At 31.3% G+C, this 24,195-nt stretch overlaps 1 protein-coding gene across 8 annotated transcripts in view; it reads right to left on the reverse strand.

The window, feature by feature from the left end:
• LOC143042841 (arf-GAP with Rho-GAP domain, ANK repeat and PH domain-containing protein 1-like) overlaps positions 1-24,195 on the reverse strand; it is a 100,570-nt gene that overhangs the window by 24,797 nt on the left and 51,578 nt on the right. For 2 of the 8 annotated variants that reach the window (XM_076215319.1, XM_076215317.1), the window contains 17 exons: positions 23,926-24,011; positions 23,139-23,312; positions 19,453-19,521; positions 18,889-18,922; positions 18,421-18,461; positions 17,967-17,994; positions 17,506-17,537; positions 16,951-17,026; positions 16,355-16,416; positions 15,101-15,171; positions 6,951-7,062; positions 5,842-5,931; positions 4,732-4,788; positions 3,570-3,615; positions 3,095-3,176; positions 2,116-2,188; positions 964-981 (listed from right to left, as the gene is read on the reverse strand). In XM_076215319.1, the coding sequence (XP_076071434.1) occupies positions 964-981; positions 2,116-2,188; positions 3,095-3,176; positions 3,570-3,615; positions 4,732-4,788; positions 5,842-5,931; positions 6,951-7,062; positions 15,101-15,171; positions 16,355-16,416; positions 16,951-17,026; positions 17,506-17,537; positions 17,967-17,994; positions 18,421-18,461; positions 18,889-18,922; positions 19,453-19,521; positions 23,139-23,312; positions 23,926-24,011 (1,151 nt within the window). Of the gene's footprint in view, positions 1-963; positions 982-2,115; positions 2,189-3,094; positions 3,177-3,569; positions 3,616-4,731; positions 4,789-5,841; positions 5,932-6,950; positions 7,063-9,495; positions 9,568-11,049; positions 11,137-14,129; positions 14,163-15,100; positions 15,172-16,354; positions 16,417-16,950; positions 17,027-17,505; positions 17,538-17,966; positions 17,995-18,420; positions 18,462-18,888; positions 18,923-19,452; positions 19,522-23,138; positions 23,313-23,925; positions 24,012-24,195 lie in introns of all 8 variants that reach the window. The other 6 variants (XM_076215318.1, XM_076215312.1, XM_076215311.1 and 3 more) reach the window with 6 other exon arrangements.

Genomic DNA, 24,195 nt, shown 5'->3' on the forward strand with positions numbered 1-24,195 from the left:
TCAAATAACTGACCTAAACATTAATCATTTTTCATGACTGCCTACTTGTGTATTCATTGATCTTCTGTATCATGCTATCCAGATATCAATTATTTCTATGATATCCCCTTTTTGCTCAAACTTTAATCTTCGAGTTCACTGCAGATTTTAAATGGGTTTTTGTTGCTCATCTTTAGTTTTCTGCGGAGAGTTTGATGGAATGTTGTTTGTCAATTATTTTTCTTACTTTCTTTAAGCCAGTGTTTGTTGTTTGTTTCTCCTAAACTTACAAACTTGATTGCTTTCTTTTCTAAATTTGAGTTAACTTTGAATATGTAAATAAGAAGTTGTAGTATGATTGCTGATGAGACAACTCTCTGTTCAAGCAACCAAGGTAACAGCTTTATTTGTAACATTATGAATAAACAAAATTGGAAAAAACATTGATACAAGAGGCAGCAGAAGATTTTAAATCATGTAAATCTTCCTATGATGATGAAAATATAGAGAGTAAAATGACGGAACGTTTCATTTCAGAGAAATTATCCCGTTGGAGGATTTTTCAAAGAGAGCAAGACTGCTGTGTATCTTATACGAGCCAATGAAACAACTGACTGAAAGGTCATGATCAAACACATGAATTATTCATGCTGTAAAGGTCACCATGCAAACAAAAAAAATAAAATGATGCAATTGTCATATAGAAATCTTAGTACTGTAAATTAGTAAAAATTTAAATAGAAAAAATAAATTGAAACCTTTACCAATATTTTGTTAGTTTCATTCTAAGAAAATAACAAAGAAATTGAAAACTTGACCGCTATTTTATGTTAATTTCATTCTAAGAAAATGACAGAAATTGAAAACTTCACCAATATTTTATGTTAATTTCATTCTAAGAAAATGACAAAGAAATTGAAATCTTGACTGATATCTTATGTTAATTTCATTCTAAGAAAATGACAAAGAATTGTTATCACTTACCCGTCGTAACTTATAAATCTGATTAGAAATTAGCCATTACCATTTTTACCATAGTTTCAAATATGAATCTTATATAACAAAACTTCCACAATCATTAGATCAATATCAATACATGAGGGGAGGGGATTTCATCTTTATACAATGATGGAGAGGAAAGTATTTTCAATGAAATAGATTAATTCACATATATCTGTGTCAAAAGTCGTCTTGGCCAATCCTAATATATAATTTCGAACAATTTTTATAATATAATTGCCACAATGTGAGAAAGATTCAACTAGTATTAAAATCTTTTCCCTCATATTATTCCATGACAAAAAACAATTCCTGTGATTTTATAAAATAAATTGAGGATTTATTTATTAGTTTTGCCGAAGCCCCAACGAAGATTCTACCTAAAGATAATTACAATCTAGGAAAAGTTATTATGCTAAATATCAGAAAAACATTCTCACATATATACATATAGATTATTACATTGATACAAGTGGATTATCGGATTTATCCAATCGAGATAGTTAAATTATTAATTTAAAAGTCTGAGCCTCGAGATTGGATAAATCAGATAATCCACGCGTTACTATGCAATAATCTGTTTCTCTAATGATTAAAAGATAAATTTCCTTTTTTATAAACCAAAATACACTTCGAGTACCTTCCACTTTCCACGAAGTTGTCAATTTCATTAACACCTGTTAGAACATTTTGATCATTCAGGGAGCTGAGAAAGGTTATGACCCTTTGACTCAGCCAATCATCTTCCTAGATCACGGCAACCACACGTTGATTAAATTATTTTTTTTACAACGTGTTCGGAAAGGGATATTTTTCCATAGAATTAGAGAAACTAAAATATGAATCCACTGTCTTTAAATTAGTTCTAATAATTTCTTAATGCTTCACCCAAATTTATTTTGCCAGGATGATGTTGATGGATTTAGTATAAAATCTTCTTTTCTTCAGTAGAAAATCTTAATTAGAATTATTAATATAAAATCACAAAAAAAAACATTATTTCTCATATCCTTGATTCATTCACAATCAAATAAAAAATGATTTTCATCCCTCTAACTGTTACAGTTCAGGAATTAACATATATGACTTAATAAAAGACTTTAAGGCTACTTCTCAAGTATAACAACATTAGTTTACCTTCATACTGTTTCCAAAGGCTTCATAAAGTCTTTCTGTATCTCGTTGTAAATCTGCTTGGAAGTATAGTGACCTAAAAAAGTAAAGTTATCATCTCAATCAATGATGTAGATTCGTAATACATTGCAAAAAATCATAAAAAGGATAATATGATTAAATTTTCTATGTGTATTCTATTACATGATACTCAGCTTAGAACTGTTATATCTTTTAATCTTTTTCATTTTTCCAAAAAATTTCACATTTTTTAAAATTGAGAATGGAAATGGGGAATGTGTCAAAGAGACAACAACCCGACCAAATAAAAAACAACAGCAGAGGGTCACCAACAGGTCTTCAATGTAGCGAGAAATTCCCGCACCCGGAGGCGTCCTTCAGCTGGCCCCTAAACAAATATATACTAGTCCAGTGATAATGAACGCCATACTAATTTCCAAATTGTACACAAGAAACTAAAATCAAAATAATACAAGACTAACAAAGGCCAGAGGCTCCTGACTTGGGACAGGCGCAAAAATGCGGCGGGGTTAAACATGTTTGTGAGATCTCAACCCTTTCCCTATACCTCTAACCAATGTAGAAAAGTAAACGCATAACAATACGCACATTAAAATTCAGTTCAAGAGAAGTCCGAGTCTGATGTCTGATGTTTGCATGTTTTTTTCCCTGTCTGCTCTTAGGTCTGGTTGTTGTCTCTTTCACATATTCCCCATTTCCATTCTCAATTTCAAATGATTTTTATAATTAGTTTTTGATCAACTTTTCTGTTATTCTGCAAAATATTCTTCATAAACCCATTACCTTAAAGTATCATTTTATAATTTAATGTTGTTTTATAGATCAAAGATATGAATAACCTCAGAGGGGTGGGGTAGGGGCACTTGCTATGTAATGTGTGGTAATGATTAGCAATGTCTCAGCTGCTCACCCCTACCACATTATAATTCTAAATGCCCTCCCACCTCTCACCAAAACCTACCTTCCAGGAATATCGATGGTGAAACATTTGCCACTCTCTGCTGAGTATGGACATGGTTGACCTGCCACATGCTCAACATATTCTGTAACAAAGTAAAATATATATATCTTCATTTTATTGAGAATAAACAAGAGATAACAGAAAATCCTCTAATAAAATGAACAAATCTGTAGTTGGAAATTTAACAAGCAATGTTTTGTATCTTATTTTTATCTTAAACTTTTCAGTTTTACTACTTATGTAATAATTTCTAATTTGATTCAGTCTCAATCAACAAAACACCATGTAAATCACTAAAACAATTGAGAAAATTCAAACTTGCAAAAAAGTCCCCATGTCAGTTCCTGAAGCACTTTTCTGTAATTCACAAAAAAATCTTCTGACTAATATTATTGCAATCATGTACAATTCAGTATATGTTTTAAAAGTAAATAGTTATTTGATGGGCAAAAGAAAACAATAATTGTAAACTTACGAATATTAGAAACTTTTCTGAGATCTATTTCTAGTAACTTTTGTTCCTGTAAAATAATTTCATTTTGAATCAGTAACTATTTGAATATATTTTATTATTCTAGTAGCTTAGAACTAGCTGGATCAATGAGGTCACATCAACCAATAAATTGATAACCTTTATCTGTATACTAGTTATTCTAATGCAATTATTTTGTATCAATGGTTCTGATTGGATGACAGTTAGCGTAAAATTCTCAATCTCCTTGTCTGTAACTATTTGAATTGCTGAATGTATTGACATGTAATTTCTACAATAATAAGCAAAACACTCACTTGTTGTAGCTAAAAATCTTCTTTTTATCAAATTTTATTACATTCTGAAGCGGCACAAAAGCCAACAAACGCCCGGTGTTTATGTTTGACGACGGAAGCATACCTATGACGTCACCTAGTGTAGGGACCAAAGAAGATAACATATTTTCGCGGAATTTTCTTTAATGAAGATTTTACACTAAAATAATGATTGAAATTTAATTATGAACTTGTTTTGCATTAGAATAGAGATAACTGTATTGTATTTGAAGCTTTGCGGACGTCCATCGGTAGTTTTACTGTCGCAAATACCTGTTTACCTGTCTGCTCCGCGTCGCCAGGTAAACTAAATTTGCGACAGTAAAACTACCGATGGACGTCCTTAAAGCTTCAAATACAATACAGTTATCTCTTAATTTCAGTAAAAACATCCATAAAAACTGATTACTTTTAATAAAAAGTGAGTTATTTCCAATACTTGAAATATCTATTATTCTCATAGAACTGGTTTGATATATACTGAGTATATGTTAGCAAGATATATATGATTTGAACAACTTAAAAATTGAAATAGTCAAAAGTTTCCCCCCTTATTGATAGGTCAGGGTTAGTGCTGCTCAGTATTAAGTTTTCTATATTGTGTATGTTGTGTTTCGTATACCGTTGTTTGTAATTTTGATTGCTTTTCGGATATTTGCCATGCCCCATCAATCAAGAGCTTCACTTAAACTCCTAAAATTATCCATTGAAGACACAGTTACATGTACTTATCTGAACACTTTCAATTAAAGGCAGCACATTGAAACTACATATCAGTTGCAGCAAAAGATGATTTAACATAGCCCTAATACATGTAATAATGAACTTACATCATCTAAATATCTCACTATCTTTCTATCTACAAGTATCCATGTTTTCTGCCATTCCTGAAATAATATAACAAAAGTTATTGTAATGAAATTTTATTTTGGGGGGGGTTTCAAAAATTAAAATTACAATTTAAAGCTAGACATAAACACTTTCTTCTTGTTAAAATTTGATGTCTTTTAAACTGTTTTGGCCAGTGATGAGGCAAATAGAGATTAGGTGTATTTGCATACTGTGAAAGTACTTTTATTCGTGGGGTACCAATTTTCGTGGTTTTCGTGGATGACGTTATCCACGAATTTAAGTGTCCAACGAAATAAAACAAACATTGTCAAAATCAAGACATGGAAAGATCCCATGTAGGTTTGACTACTGATATGATCTAGAGAATATATTGAATAACGTCAAATCTGAAAATGCTATATAGTAGTCATAGGGCAAACGCGCTATGAACTACAACTCCATGAAGGAGTATACCCATTTAATCTTTCAGATTTGCGGTATTGGTATGCTTGTATGATAAAGTGTTCATTTTATAACCTCAAAATTCTCGTACATACCGGAAATAAAATTTTATGCTGAGCTTAATTTTGATAAGAATTATTTAACATTAAGATACGTTTATAGCATTTGTTTTTGTGTACTGTTTTCTTTAGGTGACATGTTTATGGCCTAATTAACACCTTTGATGGTCTTAAATCTGTTGATCACTTTATCTAGGGTTAATTAGTGTTGTCACTACGATTTACCATTTTACCGGGTCAATGTTTACTTTGCAATTTTCCTCAATCAAGACAATTTGTAACCTTCGTTTCTAAAGCTTCAATTTTCCAAATTTTTTTTTTAGAAAACTAAAATCCACGAATTTAAAAACCCACGAACATGTCAATATTTCTCAAACCACGAAAATTGATACCCAAGAATTAAAGTACTTTCACAGTATACTAAAATTATCATTTAAACATATTGTTCTCAAAAACTTTCTTGTCATAGAGGGATACACCATATCACTTGATTTTCTATTAAATAAAAACAATATAAATTGGCATGTTAGAATTTCTCCAAATTTTGAAAAAAATTCGTTTAGAAATCTAAAGCTAGACTTTACTTACCGATGCAACCCCTGCCTTCATGTAGAAATTTCCTGCCAGTGAAAACTCTTTGTCATGTATTTCTTTGATAAAATGTATAGGACAAAACAACTGAAAAATATAAAATTTCATCGATATTTATTCATGCATGTATAAAGTAAGCAATCTTCAATAACAATATATCTTGATCTGCAATTTGATTAACAAACATTGTGGGTAACTAATCCTATAACAAGAATGTTTCCTAAGTACATAGATGCCACATCCGCAATATCATTTTTTATGTTCAATGGACCTTGAAAATGGGGTAAAATCTCTAATTGGCATTAAAATTAGAAAGATCGTATCATAAGGAACATGTGTACTAAGTTTCAAGTTGATTGGACTTCAATTTCATCAAAAACTACCTCAACCAAAAACTTGAACCTGAAGCGGGATGAACGAACTAACGGACAGACAGTTGGACCCATCGACCAGAAAACATAATGCCCATTAATGGGTCATAAAAAATGAACTTCATGTGGTATGAAAAAGTAGCAAGGGGATCATATAAATATTATCCGTATGTGTTGACCAAACAAATTTTATTTCTTGCTAGAACATTTTAACCAACATACTGTTACATTATTGTTTTAGATAAGGGTGAAGGTTAGTACATATTTAAATGTTTAAACCAGATGCATTTGTTTGTACCTATAAGTCAGGAATCTGATGTTCAGTAGTTACTGTTTGTTGATGTGGTTCATAAGTGTTTCTCGTTTTTTTTATGTTTGTTTTTACAAATTGTTACTTGGATGGAGAGTGTTGTCTCATTGGCACTCAGAGATATAGGAAGATGTGCCAATGGCAATGAGACAACTCTCCATCCAAATAATAATTTAAAAAAGTAAACCATTATGAGTCAATGTACAGCCTTCAACACGAAGCCTTGGCTCACACTGAACAACAAGCTATTAAGGGCCCCAAAATTACTAGTGTAAAACCGTTCAAACAGGAAAACCAACAGTCTAATCTATATAAAAAAACGAGAAACGAGAAACATGTATAAATTACATAAACAAACGACAACTACTGTACATCAGTAGTCCTGAATTAGGACAGGTGCAAATACCTATTTCTATGATAGATACCTTAGTAAGTGTTCTCATCCACGTCATCTTCTCCTCCTGTGTAGTGGCTGCAAACAGGTAAGTTCTGTTACTAGTAGTTTTTGTTGTACTCAACTCAAATGCATTGGGGTATCTACAATCACAAAGAAGTCATAAAATTATACAAAATTCTTTTCTGGAAATTAAACCCATAACTGGTCATGTGATCTCTGGAAAGATCATAACGTTGGTATAATATTCATAACATGAATTAAATAGACTTCCAATTTTATTGGCATAATTATACAATAAATCTTTTGAGTTTAATGTATAACTTCTATCTGTGTTATTGAAGTTACATTCAAACTATTTTCTAAGCTAAGGCTACAACAATTCATGTAATGAATGTGAATGGGATATCTTAAAGGTGTATTTGACTCTTTATCTCTACAGACTCAATCAAGAGTAATAAATATGATGAATAAGGTTACTAGTTTTTCAGGCAAACTATTCTCCAAGATAGCTTTAGCTGTTTTGTTAAGTTGCTATTCGTTTTCATTCTCGCAAATCTTTCTTTCTTTTAAGCTATCTGAACTTCTCTTCTTCGCCTTAATAATGATTAACCTTGAGAACTGTTTGGAAACAAAGACAAAGAAACTGGTATAACATATTTTTTCGTCATTTACTTCTTCAAATGAATAGTCTACCAACTTTCTGAAGCAATAATGTTATAACTTACATTTTTAGTCAGATATTTGTTTAAACCTATATTTACATCTAATAACACATTCAATTCTTAAATATTGTAATCCTTCCCAAATTTTCATTGTTTTTTTTAACCAAATAGAAACTTTATGTTTCAAAAACATACTGATTCTTAAAATGTATTAGTAAGTATAAATTATCGCATCCACTAATATCACATGTGTATTAATAGGATATAAATCACATGTTAGTAGAACTGACAGTCTGGAAATTCAATATTCACACAATCACCATAATTAGTAAATTAGTACTTCATACCACTTTAATAAGTATTTCATGCAGTAACTTGCAGTAAAATTTAATGTTGAAAGGATCACATTTCATTAACAGTATCATTTTTCCATGACAGCACAAGTTTCTAATACTGTATACATATACATGAACAAGTTACTTCTTTCTTAAATTTCCTGTACATTTCAGAATTACACAAAATCAATTCTATAACGGACACTTTTGGGGTTTGAATGCACACCACTTAAAACACTTCCATATTTAGAAGTTGTTAGCTTCTTAAAATTTTGCCTTAAACAAAACATTACTGTAACATTTTCAGTGTTGCTGTTGTGTTTTGTGTATTATAGTTTGTCTGTTGATCTTTTTCAATTTTAGCCATGCAGTTGTAAGGCCGTAAACACATTGTTGAAGGCCGTACGGTCACCTATAGTTGTTAAAATTTCTGTGTTATTTTGGTCTCTTGTGACAGGTGTCGCATTGGCAATTATACCACATCTTTTTTTTTATATATGCAGTTGTAAGTTTATTTTTGGACTTTGAATGTTTCTCTGGTATATTTCTCCTCTTATTGAGGAACATGTTGAGATCTCACAAACATGTTTAACCCCGCCGCATTTTTGCGCCTGTCCCAAGTCAGGAGCCTCTGGCCTTTGTTAGTCTTGTATTATTTTAATTTTAGTTTCTTGTGTACAATTTGGAAATTAGTATGGCGTTCATTATCACTGAACTAGTATATATTTGTTTAGGGGCCAGCTGAAGGACACCTCCGGGTGTGGGAATTTTTCGCTACATTGAAGACCTGTTGGTGGCCTTCTGATGTTGTTTTTTTCTATGGTCGGGTTGTTGTCTCTTTGGCACATTCCCCATTTCCATTCTCAATTTTATTCATTCATATTCCAAATTATTCTAGTATCCATTTTGATTATATGCTTTTCTTACTATCATTAAGTTTAAAATGTTTAGAGTACAAAATAATAACCATACATTGACATGGTCTTGAATATAAATTCTGTTAGCTCAATTAAAGCTATCATATATTTGTAACTATATAAAAGCCCAATATACTAAATATAAATATGTGTTGTAAATCTAACGTTATCTGTTAATTATATGTTCCAGATACAATATCCTGTTAATATATATCTCTGAATACTTTCTGTTAGTAGAAAATAACAGTGTCGGAAAACTAAGGTTCTCGAAATCTTCAAAAGGAAAAATTATCATTTTATGTTATTTTAAACAATTAAGAATAATAGAATAAAATCCTTAGATGAAGGATGTTTATATGAGTTCCAATTTCTCAAAATTGAACCCATTTAATTATATTTTGATCTGCTTACATGGGCACATTACAAATTTGGAAAAAAAAATCTGCCAGTAAAAAAAACCTAATAAAAATCTCATTATCACTTATCTACAAGACATTAGTTCTTGAATATTGTAATATTACAATAGACAATATACATTGTTAATAATCACAATACACAAATAATAACATTACATAAACACATGCTGTACATTCAGAGTAAATAATAAAGGAAAGCAAAGGGAGATAACTATGTTCAGAAATGGAGATAACTACACAAACCTCTTCATACTATCTGGGCGTATACTCCTCCTGACTGACAACTGCCGTACTCTATTAAGATTGAGTACTGACCTGAAGGTTGATACACATAGACAAATATAAGCAGGTGCAAGGAATTATACAACAAGTCTAATTATACCATTGAATGAGATAATCATGCTGAACTTTTTGTATATACTTCTGTAAAATTGTCCATCAAACATCAAGTGGATAAGAAGTTATGAAAAACAAGAATGTGTCCAAAGTACACGGATGCCCAACTCAATCATTTTCCATGTTCCATGAACCGTGAAATAGGGTAAAAAATCTAATTTGGCATTAAAATTAGAAAGAAAGTTTTATTGCTGAATGAAAAATTTCAAATGCTGTTCAATAATGGCTTTTTTAATATATTTTCATTTTGATCCAAATATTCTTTAAAAAAAAAAGTTGGGGATTAAAAATGTTAAATAGTGGCACATTTTTGCCTACAAAATCAATTCAATTTTTGGTTTTATCTGGGCATTCCGGCTTACTCCACCAATAAAAACTAGCCGCTGAGAAATAGCCCAATAATGATATGGTGGTTAAGAGTGGTGATATAACACCAACAATATTTTTATCTATCATTCAATACTACTTCCATCAAAAGAAGAAAAATAATGTGTCCATAGTACATGGATGCCCCACTCGCACTATCATTTTACATGTTCACTGAACCGTGAAATTGGGGTCAATACTTTAATTTGGCATTAAAATTAGAAAGATCATATCATAGTTAACATGTGCACTAAGTTTCAAGTTGATTGGACTTCAACTTCATCAAAAACTACCTTGACCAAAAACTTTAACCTGAGCTTCACACTATCTTCTTCTTTGTTCAGTGGACCATGAAATTGGGGTCAATACTTTAATTTGACATTAAAATTAGAAAGATCATATCATAGGGAACATGTGTACTAAGTTTCAAATTGATTGGACTTCAACTTCATCAAAAACTACCTCGACCAAAAACTTTAACCTGAAGCGGGACGAACGAACGGACGAACGAACAGACGAACGGACGAACGGAGGCACAGACCAGAAAACATAATGCCCCTCTACTATCGTAGGTGGGGCATAAAAATAATAATTATATTTGTTTGTATAAATAATAAGATCAGTCAATCAGAAAATGAGAATTATGGAAAGGGCTAGAAATTATCTGAAAACTGAGAAAATATAATAATAACATCAGAAGGGAATAACCTAAATATTCAAAACAGAAAGATTCCATTATACATATCATTCCCAAACATAAGAAAGATTCCTTTATACATATTATTCCCAAACATAAGAAAGATTCCTTTATACATATTATTCCCAAACATAAGAAAGATTCCTTTATACATATTATTCCCAAACATAAGAAAGATTCCATTATACATATTATTCCCAAACATAAGAAAGATTCCTTTATACATATTATTCCCAACATAAGAAAGATTCCATTAAACATATCATTCCCCAACATAAGAAAGATTCCATTATACATATAATTTCCAAACATAAGAAAGATTTCATTCCACAACAGACCTGTCACTGGCTGGGAATTCCTGTTTGAAGTCCAACTGTATTATTTTTTGGAACAATTTGTCAAAATTGACTGTCTGTCGACTCTGCCTGGGCAAAGATCATGAAAAAGAGGCATAAATCGATGGCAATGAACACCAATTGACTATTTTATAGGTGTTAATACACCAATTGTTTCTTATGTTGCAAAATTGTAATTAATCATTGTTTCCTTATTCAATTAAAATGTTAATGGCACATGATGCAGGAAGCCAGCAAGTATTTTGAAGTGTCAGCTTTGCTGCCTTCTTTATCTTATGTATGAATTGTAGGCACATATTGCCAAAAGTATTTATAGTTTTAATGAAATTCTAAATAAAGATGCCAATAAAATGGTATCCTCAATTTTCGTATCGAGGTCATAGTTCACAACAAGATCTGTAAAAGTACATAGCAGCAGAAGCTTTAAGAGGTAAACAGTTCTAGTTCCTGCGCCTTCATGAAAGAACTGTTACCCATCTCATAAAACCATTCACTATCAAAGACAGGCAAGTCTGAAGATAAGTAAAAAAAGGTTCACTCAAAAAGTTCATATTCGCTTTTTAAGTTGAGAAAAATAAATATGTCTTTGTATAGAATGCACAAAATCTTGTTTTAATGTTAAATCCACATCAAAAGCACTCTTAGGCCAATTAAAATTTATTGATAGATTTTCATCCCCGCCCGCCCCTCTGAAATCGTCCTGCCCCGATTTTTTTTATTTGAAAAATTTACGATTTCCGGATTTTGTTCATTTACGCTACCAGTAACCGTTAATAATTTCGTTTCATTCGAACTTCCTGTTTCAAAATTCGGTTTTCATATTTCTTGTTTCAAGTACTTTAGGACGATTATGTTGACAAATTCTGCTGCTCAATGATGACAATATCATCTACTGATAATAGAGATAGATTACCAAAAGTGCATGAAATATTCGGTTATGATTAATACGATGTGTCTAAGAACGCAAATTGCGGTATGTCACAAATTGAAAATTTCTGTCATTAGAAAACTATGGATTTTTTTAATAATACATTGACTTTGTGTCAGCAAATCTGGGCTGTGAAACTGAATGATTTCCAAAGCGCATGAATCATGGAACAAATTGGTGAAAAAATATAACTGGATTAAAGATATTGACAAAAGCACGAACTTGTTACATGTAGATCTATGACCGAATATTGAGTCCAAAAAGTCGGCAAACATACACTTTGTGTTAAAGAAAGCCCTTAGATTTACCCATGGCTATTGTTTTTGTTTAAAAACACAAAATACCCTTCAAAGAGTCATTAAACAACTTCATGATTTACAATATAATTATATATGCTTCAGTCTTGCATAACTTGAGAATTTTTGGCCACGAGCATCACTGAAGAGACATGTATTGTCGAAATGCGTATCTCGAGCAAGAAAATTGGTACCGTTAATTTTATTACTACAACTGGGTCAATGCCTCTGCTGGTGGACTATTAGTCCCCGAGGGTATCATCAGCCCAGTAGCCAGTACTTCGGTACTGGCATGAAAATACGGATTTTTTTGTGTTTTTAAAATTTGCTGTTACAAAATGATAGAAATTATTATAAATTAAGGAATGTATCTCCCTCATGCAAAGCTCTGATTCCTTTCACAGATTTGGCTATACTTTTTGGACCTTTTGGATTATAGCTCTTTATCTTTTATATAAGCTTTGGATTTCAAATATTTTGGCCACGATCATCACTGAAGAGACATGTATTGTCGAAATGCGCATCTGGTGCAAGAAAATTGGTACTGTTAATTTTATTAAAAGCGCCAACCCTACTATTCCCAACACTTGTGTTGCATACCATTGCATTTTCATAGTTTTATGGGGACTACAAACCATCGCTTAGAAAGCAAAATAAATTTGGAGTTGGTAGTCCAACTGAATATCTCCAGATTTTACTGTTTACTGTGAAAATATGTTTCTAAAGTAGCCATTGCATGTAGAACAGTCGTTGCCAATCAGAGATATTTATTTAAGAATTTGAAAAATTATGTACGATTCTTTATACATGTTTACACATGTACATGATATAAGCTAATTATAACACTTGCATATATGAAGTTCACGTCACAATTAAGAAGGTTTCATATTAATAAAATTTAAAAAATAAAATCCTCCCGACCGCCCCATTTTTTTCAAAACTTTGGATGAAAATCTACTAATTAATTCTAGTTGGCCTTAATTAAACAAAACTAAGCATTAAAATCCAAACACTCCCATGCACCAGTGAAAAATGTATCTTCACATCATTCTCTAACAAACTAAGAACAAGTATTTAAGGTGGTACCTAACACTACAGGGAGATAACTCTGTAGAGTCAGCTAAACGTTTTAATTACGTTGTGTTGTAAACGGAATATTAAGCTTCTCAATGATCAAAATTGGTGTTTGTCCAACTGCTATATAACCAGTGTAATTTTTCTGACAAAACGGTTGGTTCAAATTTTTTTTAATTTTTAATTTTTTGTCAAAGAGTCAAAGTAAATACTTTGTCAAAATTTTATGAAAATTAAACGAGCCAAATTAATTTTAGTGAAAGTGTTGGGTACCACCTTAAAAGTGTCAGTTTTGCTGCCTTCTTTTATCTTATTAATTCCTCATCGTAGTATTAATTTAAGGCCATATTGCCAAAACTGTTTATAGTTTACAAATGTCTAAAAATAGATATAAATAAAATTGTATCTTCAATTTTCATTTTGAAAAAAGTTCACAACAATATCTGTAAAAGTACATAGTAGCAGAAGTTCTGGTTCCTGCCCTTTCATGAAAAAACTGTTACCCATGACATAATACCATTCATTAGCAAAGCCAGGCAAATTTTAGGACAAATAAAAAAAACTTTTTAGGTTGAGAAAAATAATAGTTTTTGTATAGAATGCACAACAATCTTGTTTTACAGTTAAATCCACATCAAAAGCACTCTTAATTAAATAAAAACTAAGCATGAAAAATTAAAAAAACACTATCATGCACCAGTGAAAAATGTATCTTCACACCATTCTCTAACAAACAAAGAACAAATGTTCTAAGGAACACTTACACAGAGTTGACAAACCAGGTTGGAAAAATCATACTGTATTGAAAAATAACAGATCAAATATTTATAATGCTATTGCTTTAGCATTTCAAGATAATTTAAACACAACAATTTCATTCTTTACAGCAAAATGCATAAAGTGTGTAGGTAAATGTATTATCTTTGGTTAGCTGTACCGTGAAGTCATTATCAAGTTATGTTTACTACCCTCCTTTAAGAGTAGACTAGTCTGACAGGTAACCGATCTATCTGTCTGCAGGACTAGACTTCTATGGAATTAGGAAAGTATACCTAACCTAATAATGACTTCACAGTTCAGCTGGCAAGCAAGCTAACCAAAGATAATACCTTAGCATACACACTCAATGCATTTTGCTGTAATAAATGCAACAGGATTTCTGTTTTTTTTTTCTTACTTTAGGGTATCAGTACTAAGGTTCACCTATACCTTAAAAATCCTCTTGTTTGGTTATCCAATAATAATGATTGACAAAATATGAATTCACTTTATAAGTGGCCAATTTCTCTGTAAAGACCACAACAAAAAGGAGACGACCCTTTAGTTGGAAAATTTTGTGTATAGCTTTTTGTAAAATAAAATGAATCAATCAAGAATTAAAACAAGGAATGTCTGAAAATGAATTAATTATTGTGAATTAAATTTGACAAGCAAAATACTATCTACCAAAGATAAATTAAGCAAATCTAAGACTATGTTACCCCAAGCTGAAAGATGACCTTGATTTAAGTCATTTTTCTATGTCTCTACTTTCCCAGACATGTTTCTATCCCATGCAAGATTTTGTAAATTGAGATCTTAAAGCAAAACCGAATTTCTATTTTGCAAAATATTTGGGTAAGGGAGATAATTAAGCTTCATGTTTGGGTAAGGGAGATAATTTAGCAATTTATATTGGCAAGGGAGATAATTAAGTATAATGTCTGATTTTTTTCCTTGACCAAGTTGTACTTACTTTTCCACATTAGTAACAGCCTGAACACACAACATACTCTCATTATCTATACTGTCTCTAGCTGTCGATGACTGTTAATAAAAATTATTATACATGTTATAATTCTTTCGGTTTGACTTAAGGGATTTCCCCTGTGTTAAATAAAGTTTAATATATTCAAAACTGGTTAGAGCAGTTGTAAAACAAGTTATTGTTATTTTGGATTTAGATATAATGTGGATTCATGTATTTTTGTGGGTATCAATTTTCAGGAATTGATGGATATTTGATTTAGTGGTTTTCCAAATCTCTGCATACAAAGACTATAGAAAAATCGTAATTCATTAAACATTTGAATTCGTAGTTCACCTTTTTCTACGAAACACACAAAAATTGGTATCCAATGAACAGTAATGAATCTACAGCATTGGTTATATATGCACGTAAAATTCTGTGGCAGATGGAAGGGTGGAGTTTCTTTATATTATATAAAGAAATTAAATTGTTGAGCTGTCAGTTCAATCAAAGGTGCTCACAGTAACTACAACATACAGGTTACAGTTTATCATTTATGATCATATATATATGATTTATGAATACATATCATATCAAGATTCAGATCACTTATATAATGATGTGTTGGACAATTTCTTGTATGCAAATGTCTATTTGAATATTGTTATTAAATCATATTAGATTATTAATTTATTGCTATTTTGTGCATTTTTCCTTTGATCTTTTTTTGTGATAATTTTCATATCATGCTACTCGCTTGAGATGGAAAATTATCACTAGAAACTAAGCATGCACGTGGCGTTGATAACGAAATTGACATGAAATTGACAACATCGTCATAGGTAAAATAGCGATAAAAAGATTATCTTGTTCACCTCAACTCGATTGCCTTTCACGCTTTCGCCGTCCCGGCTCAAGCGAGAAAGTCAATCTCGTTCAGATGATTACAGATAATCTATAATTATTACACATTGTTTGCAAGAAAAAGACAAAATTACTGCGAGCAACCAAACCTATATTAGAGTCTTGTTTTATCTATACAAAAGGAATTTTTGCAACTTTTGCAATAGATGAAAAATGAAGTGAATATATATCTTCATGAATCTGTAAACTTAGATCTTTCTTTATTTAACTAAACATCCAGTAAATTTGAAAATTGCAACATCAAATCTCTGAGAAATTGGCTAGAAAGGACTTCACATGGAACAAAGTATTCACAAAAATAAGTTAGTTTACAATAATACTTTCATTGTGACTTACCTTTTCATTGACAAAGTATCTTAAACAACCATGTTCTATTACACAATATCTATCCATAAAGGCTGAAAAGAAATAATTCAATATTTTTAAAAATTCCACTGTAAGTCTAAAGTCTAAAAATTATCTGTGATCATATATAGGATTTGAAGTTTAACATTTTGCCCCAACTCCAAATAAACCTTAAAACTGTGACTTCAAAGTGCTATTCTTCAAGATAATACCATTTTTCTTGAGTTTTAAAGATTGCTCCAATTTTGTTTTGCTACTTATAAATCATTGGCTTTCAATTATTCAGCCTTAAGCATTCCTGAAGAAAAAAAATCCAATACAATGAGGGGCAGCAGGACCTTTTTTAGGGACATCATAATAGGGTGTTTTTAAGCTTGGGAATTCGGGATTGACCCTTTCAGGATCCGGGATTTCTTTTTTCTAATTTCAGGATGCAGAGATTTATTTTTTTTAAATTCGGGACCTCAGAATTTCATGTTTTTAAGCCCGAGATTTTGGGATCAGAACCCCTCCGACCCCTCCTTTAATGCTTTGGATGGATGGAATTTAAAAAGTGTTGTTTTAATTTTCATTTTTGAAGGACTTACCATTTCTATTTCTGGGTCCTGTCTTTAACAAGTGACCTTCCATAGTTATTTCTGCTCGTAACCGTAATGCCAAAGCCTACATTGAGAAAATGGTGACAAAAATATAGTTTAATTTAATTTACAAGTGTTTGTCACTTTACAATAATTTCTGTGGGTGTTTTCTTTCATGGATCAATTTCTTGGTTTGTGACAACAATGTCCATTTGTGGGATTTCAAATTTGTAGTTTTAAAATTTAAAAATTCACTCAATGGTTATTTGTATTTTCTTTGCACATTTTTGTTTAGGGGCCAGTCGAAGTCTGCCTCTGATTTTCTCGCTGTGTTGAAGACCCATGGTGGCCTTCAGCTACTCTATGGTCAGGTTGTTGTCTCCATGACACATTCCCCATTCTCAATTTTCATATCTGCCTCCGGCTGCATGATTTTCTTGCTGTGTTAATGACCCATTGGTGGCCTTCGGCTGTGTTTTTCACTCTTTGGTCAGTTTGTTGTCTCTTTGACACATTCCCCATTTCCATTCTCTATCTATATTTATTAAATATCTGTTTACAAACCTCATCAATATCAGCTGAAGCTCTTGATGTTCCTGAAAATAAAATAATTTCTCTCAAAATTTTAAAGTTAATGTAAAACTCATTATAGAGGTGCTCCTAATAAAAGGAGACTAATAATAATAAAGCTAGTTTATACTAAGAAGAAGTGTTGTAAACAAACAGGTACAATAACTGAATATTAAATGGTCAAAAATGCTGTTAGCACTTATTTAGTTTCACAGACAATATTTGAAAGACAATAACTTTTGAAACCAACAAAAATATATATCAGAAGATTTGGTATAAGTGTCAATGAGGCAACTCTCTATCCATGTCACAATTTGTAAAAAGTAAAGCATTATAGGTTAAAATATGGCCTTCAACTCATGTCCTTGGCTCTCACCAAAAAGCAAGCTATAAGAGGCCACAAAAAAACCTCAGTGTAAAGCCATTTTTGATTAAAACTTATTTAATTTACTTACTGTCACCTCCGTTATGATACAGAAATTCCTAAAATAAAAATAAAGTATTTAAATTTAAGATGCTAATATGAACCTAGATATTCAATGTCTTAATAGACTGTAAATTGAATAAGTTTGAGAAAAAGACATAGATGTAGTGTAAAGTTTTCTTCTGGTTTTTGTGAGCTACTGAATTCAAATGTTTTATTTTAAGCTGATATTAGTGGATGAACAACTATTGGTGGTTAAATAATTTAATGCATTCTGGATATGATTTTTAAAAGCTTACATTAAAGTTGTGATTGGCGAAATCCCGAGCTAAAAACACCCAATCTTGGAGTCCAGATACAGGTCCTATCCCCCTAGTTCTTGGTTGTAGGGATATTTTAAAAGTCCCTTCCTACATTCCCACATACATTTTAATGGAATAACCCTAACCTGGATCTTTCATTCAACAAATAAGTGAATAACTTACAGTCTGCAATCTTTGTCCTTCATCTTTGGCAAGGTCAAATGCTGCAAATAAGAAAAGTATGTAAATGTTTATGTGATTTGAGTTGAAATTTCAAAATTGAACACCAGATATAATACCCTTTTTTATATAATTAACCATCCAGTATCAATTTTTTATATAAACAAGTGAATCTGCGAGCTACTGCTCACTGATGATATTTCTGCCACAAGGGTATAATTTTAATAATGTAAAAATATGTAAGTGTTCGGTAAACAGAAAGTTGTTGAGTGATGAATATGAAACACATTATGCAGTATAGTTATTTTTTTATAAATGTTTTAAATAGAGTCATACGACTAAATATGAAATTATTAAAATTTTACTATAAGTATAGGTGTTGCTCATTGTTAAAGGCTGTGTGGTAACTTATTATTGTTTACTTTTTTGTACTGTCTAGTTGGAACTCGTACTCTCTATGTATATAGTTACCTGTTTTTCCTGTAGTATTGTCAGTAAATAAAATCTACAAAAAGAATAAAAAAAATATCTTCAATATTATGTTGCGCAAATTTACAGGAGCATTACATTTAATCATTGTACATAATTTTTTTAAATCTTTTCTATTTTAGAGAAATTCAGCAATTCATGCAAATTGTTTGTCATCAATATATATTTTCAAATACTCTAGCAGTGAATATTCTATTTTTTAGACTTCTGACATATTATAATACAAGATTTTGATTGGTTATTAATACAAGGGATACAATTTACTCTATCCCATAGCTCAGCAGAGTCAACTTATTCAATCTCATGGCTCAACAGAGTCAATCTACTCTATCCCATAGCTCAACAGAGTCAACTTATTCAATCTCATGGCTCAACAGAGTCAATTTACTTTATCCCCTGGCTCAGCGGAAGACAATTTTTAATGTCACTCTCTCACGTAGACCAATTAAAAATCTATAATCTAACTTGTAATTATGTTGGACAGCATATTTTACATTGACATTAAAAAATATGACACATTTATAACAATAATTTGACAAGACTTACATCTGCTCCAGAGAAAACGATTTTCATGGTCTGTAAAATGTCCTCTGTCACAACAACCCGAAGTAATTCCTGAAACAAGTATTATTATAAAGTTAGTCAACAGTTTTATATCCTCAAAAAAATGTTTGAAAAGAATTATAAGGCTTACATTCTGTATTAGTCTGTCCCAAGTAAGATGTCTGAAGTTAAAATGTTGTCATTTATTGCTGTGTAACATATCTGTTTTTTTGTTCATTATTTTGTACACGAATTAGTTAGTTTTCTCATTTGAATTGCTTTACACTTTAATTGTGAATGGAAATGAGGAATGTGTCAAAGAGACAACAACCAGTTCGTAGAGCAGCTGAAGGCCACCAATGGCTCTTCAATTCAGCGAGAAACTCCAGCACTCCAGGAGTCCTTCAGCTGGCTCCTATCCATTTGTCCATTTGTGACATTTTATAGCAGACTATGGTATATGGGCTTTGCTAACTCTTGAAGGCAAACAGTAACCTACAGTTGTTAACTACTATGTCATTTGTGGAGAGTTGTGTCATTGGCAATCCTACCTATTTATATTTATCATCTGGTATGCAAGATATGCATTTCATCTACATAAGACTCATCAAAGTCATTTGAATCAAAACATTTGAAAGGCAATATATTCAACAGTTATTCCTTAAACTATAATCATACTTTATATTGTTTATAAGATGTGACAAAAGCCTCCTCTCTAAGCCATTAAGGGCATATCCAACAGTTTCAGGGGAGGTAATAACAAACGTAAACGTCGTCTATTGTTTCCCGTAATTTAACGTTGTTTCAATGTTTCAACGACGTCATAACGGAATCACCATTGGAATTGCTTTGGCCGTCTGGAAAGGGCGGGTTCTTTCATCAAAGGAAAGGGTACGGCGGGAATCGGCAAAAAACTCATACAGAATATTAACAGAAATAGAACTCAAATCTTTAAAGATATCTTTGTCGTCTTGGTCTATTATAAAAGAACCGCAATTATCTTGATCATTATAGACCATACTCACTTAAGTTTCCGTTTTATTGAAATTATCTTCAATACAGTAGAGAACAACGAGAACAAATGCGTAATTATATATCATTGCATTAGAATGCAAATTGTAATTAATTCTTTACCAAACTTTTCCGAGATTTTGTCATTCAGGATAGAAAACTCAAAATTTGGTTTTACTTAAGAAAGATGAAAAAACTGGTTTCTTGAGAAAAAATAAGATACGGCGTAAACTAACATTTATCATGCATCTAGCTTTGCGTTGCAGTCCTAATATACAGTATATACATAATATAGTAGATCTTTAAATGAATACGACCTTTAACTGGTAAACAAAAGATGACACTGTAATAAATTGAAATAGGAAAACATTGTAATATATACACTGACATGCAAGTAGAAAATATCTGACGATTTTAATATTTACTTATGTATGAGGAACAAATATAATTTAGCAAAAAAAAAAAACGGTGTAGGTCTTGATGTAGGTCTTGACTAATTAGACACACTCTCATAAAATCAGCGGGTCCATAATAGGATAGGGAAAAAACAGCCATCAAAATACCATAATTCAAAATTGGGGAAAAGGGGGGAGGGCTAATTGCTTAACTCAAGACTTCGATCTTATTCAACTTTATTCTAGTACGGCATACGTTTTACCGCTAGCAAACTCTTTATCTTAATAATGTATCAATGATTTACTTCAGTTCCACTTTCGCCTCGCCCTAAATTTGCGTGATATATTTGCCACTGGAGCACGGGAGCAATCAAGTTATCAGTTTCATACAGTGATGCATAATCATCAGTTTTCAACGGATAATTGTCTCAAACAATTTTCCAGTTTTGGTATTTTATTTTTATTTATATTTTGTTTTTGAACGATAATTTTAGAATTTCTTTCCGCATCTTTCTCTTTGAATTCATTTGTTTGAATAATCAAAAATAATATAGTATTCTACATCAGTGGTTACATTGTATGCAGTCAAACTAGGTGGAGGGCAGTAGAACAGAAAACAATCTCCATTGTGTATATATGCAGTAACTCATATATTGAAGCATAAAACAACGGCAGTCAAGCTCGTTTTTCGGCCCTTTCGTTTATTCTCAAGCTTTTGTCTCACTGATCCGCTTTTTTTTTTTTTAAATAAAGCTGTTTTTTTTTTATTTTCAACTGCAAAAGGCGCAACAGATGTGTTAAAATCAGCCATGTGACTTATTGAAGATTCATGTTGTTGTTGAGAAATTTTATTCGAAGTTCGTATATCCCTTCAACCATTTATTTAATTGGTTTTTTAACGTATAGACAGCGCGAAACTAACTGCACTATGCATCGGATATACATTTTTATTTCGACTAAACGAGGCTGCAAATTTATACATCCGAGCAGCTAAACGGTCGCACCAAATTTTAGCAAAGATATACTTCTCGGATGGGAGATGTCCAGAGATGTGAATATTTCTATACCCAATCAATCCTTTTGTTTTGAAAAAGATTTTAAAGGTATACTTAATACGACAGCAACCCAACAACCCATATAATTCAAAACACTAAGAGTCAGCATACAGATTTTTGTTGTAGCTAGAAGCCTATATAAAGAATAAAAAGCCCGAAACTGCAAAATGAATTAATACGGAGTCCGTGAGTTTTTCACTATCGGGTTTCACAATTTTGACGAACACAATAGTAAAACTATCTGAATTGTTATCTCGTCCAGATACTGGTTCATTATAAATAAGAAGATGCGATACGAGTGCTACCCAGACAAATACCCAACAAAGTCAAATTGTATAAATACATTTGTCTGCCACACCATCGCACTGCCTTTGAAAAATTAGCGGGAAAATATAACGTTATTTTCCGAAACGTCTTAATTTTTGGCGCAATTTGTGAGGCTTACGGGAGGGATTGAGAGTAAACAGTATTATATTACTCAATTTTTCTCAAAAACGAGTATGGTGACAAATATTTTTCGAAACGTTATGACGTTCCATTTTTTTAAAAGAAACACATATCTTACTTTGGGCAAATCGACACCGTTAGAAATATTTCAAAAAATCAAAAATGTGCATTTCATATGTTCATTTCTTGCCGTTGTTTGGGTCCACCATAACGTTTTTGGCTTTATTTGAGTAAGAATTAATGCTTTAAATGGTAAAGTTAGATTTTTCTTACCATCTTCAATTATTTTGCTTCAATTTGAGCCCAATTATATAAGTATATGTTGATTAAAAAATCATTTTTATTTTTTTCAATAACAAACGTTTTTTACTCCAAAATTGCAAAAAATGTTCAATTTTCAGCAGTAATTTTTGCAAAAACGAAATCGACAACATATATTTTTTTTGGCAAAATTTGATTCTCTGTCAATTGAAGAATGAAATATCTTAAAGGGAAAAAATTCTCACCGTCAGAAATAAACTGTTGGATATGCCCTTAAGTGAAAAATTCTACCAAATACAGCTTTGAAACAGGCCCCAGATAGCTCAAATGTCATGAACAAGTTATTTAATATCAAAATTTATCCGGATTGAAAAAAAAAATGATAAGGTTAAATTTGAAAAATATTTAGGAACTTTATAATACAATTTATTTTGTACTTTAGCAACATTTTCTGTACATAACAACCAAATAAAGAGAAAAAGCCTTAAAATCTAACATCTTTCATAAGTTTATGGAATACCTCATTGAGTCCTCCAATGAGTGGATGCTGATCGATCCATAACTTCCTCTCGTATTTATCTTGAATGAACTGTTTCCTGTTAATGGGAGATGACTCTGTATTTATACCATGTACAGCTTGTAGTCTGTTTTCCCAGAATTTGTTGGCATTCTCATTTCCTACAGCCTTCATCAACTAAAACAAAATTTATAAATAATACATGGATTCATAATTATTCTGTAGGTAATCTACTTACACAAAATTTGTTGGCATTCTCATTTCCTTAAGCCTTCATCAACTAAAACAAAGCTAATATATAATCTGTGAATTCAAAATTGTTTGTTGGATACCAATTTTACGCGAGACAGATGAACCACAAATTCAAATGTTTAGCCAAGCACAAATTTGTTTACAGGCTTTAAGCAGATTTTATTTAAAATCAGAAAATCAAATATCCATGAAACTACCAGTTTTTTGTTTATCCACTTAAATTGGTAATACATATCCATGAAAATAAGAGAATCCACAGTGGGCAAAATAATCAAACAGAATCTAATAGATGTCTGGCTAAAATATTTGACCACTCTTTTCTTCATTGACTTCTCATCTAAAAAAAACCTAGGGCAAATTTGCAAAACCCTCAAGTTGATATTTTCATGCAGACTAATATTTTTCATGTGATTGCTGTTTTATTCTCTGAAATGTTTACCCCATATTTTCATTTCATCCAATGAAATCCAATTTATAAGATGATAATCAGTCATATTAACATTTAACGTCTTAATAACTTTCACTATAAAATTCTTACTTCTATCAAACTTGGTGTCCATATAGTTGTATCCATTCGTAAAGATTTGATACGAGATATTCTGTGGTCAAAATCTCTGTGAATTCCTGAAACCAGTTAATATTTTTTATATTCAGAGAAAATTTCATTCTTACACAATAATTCATTCTATTAAACATTTTGCAATTGTTCTTCTTCATATACTGGGCAGATAGATTCTTGTTTGTACTTAAATTAACATAATTTGTTAGGAATTATAATATTGATTTTTTGGTCGCAGTTTTCTATCAA

The sequence above is a fragment of the Mytilus galloprovincialis genome, chromosome 8 (assembly GCF_965363235.1).
Source record: "Mytilus galloprovincialis chromosome 8, xbMytGall1.hap1.1, whole genome shotgun sequence".
Classification (NCBI taxonomy): domain Eukaryota; kingdom Metazoa; phylum Mollusca; class Bivalvia; order Mytilida; family Mytilidae; genus Mytilus; species Mytilus galloprovincialis.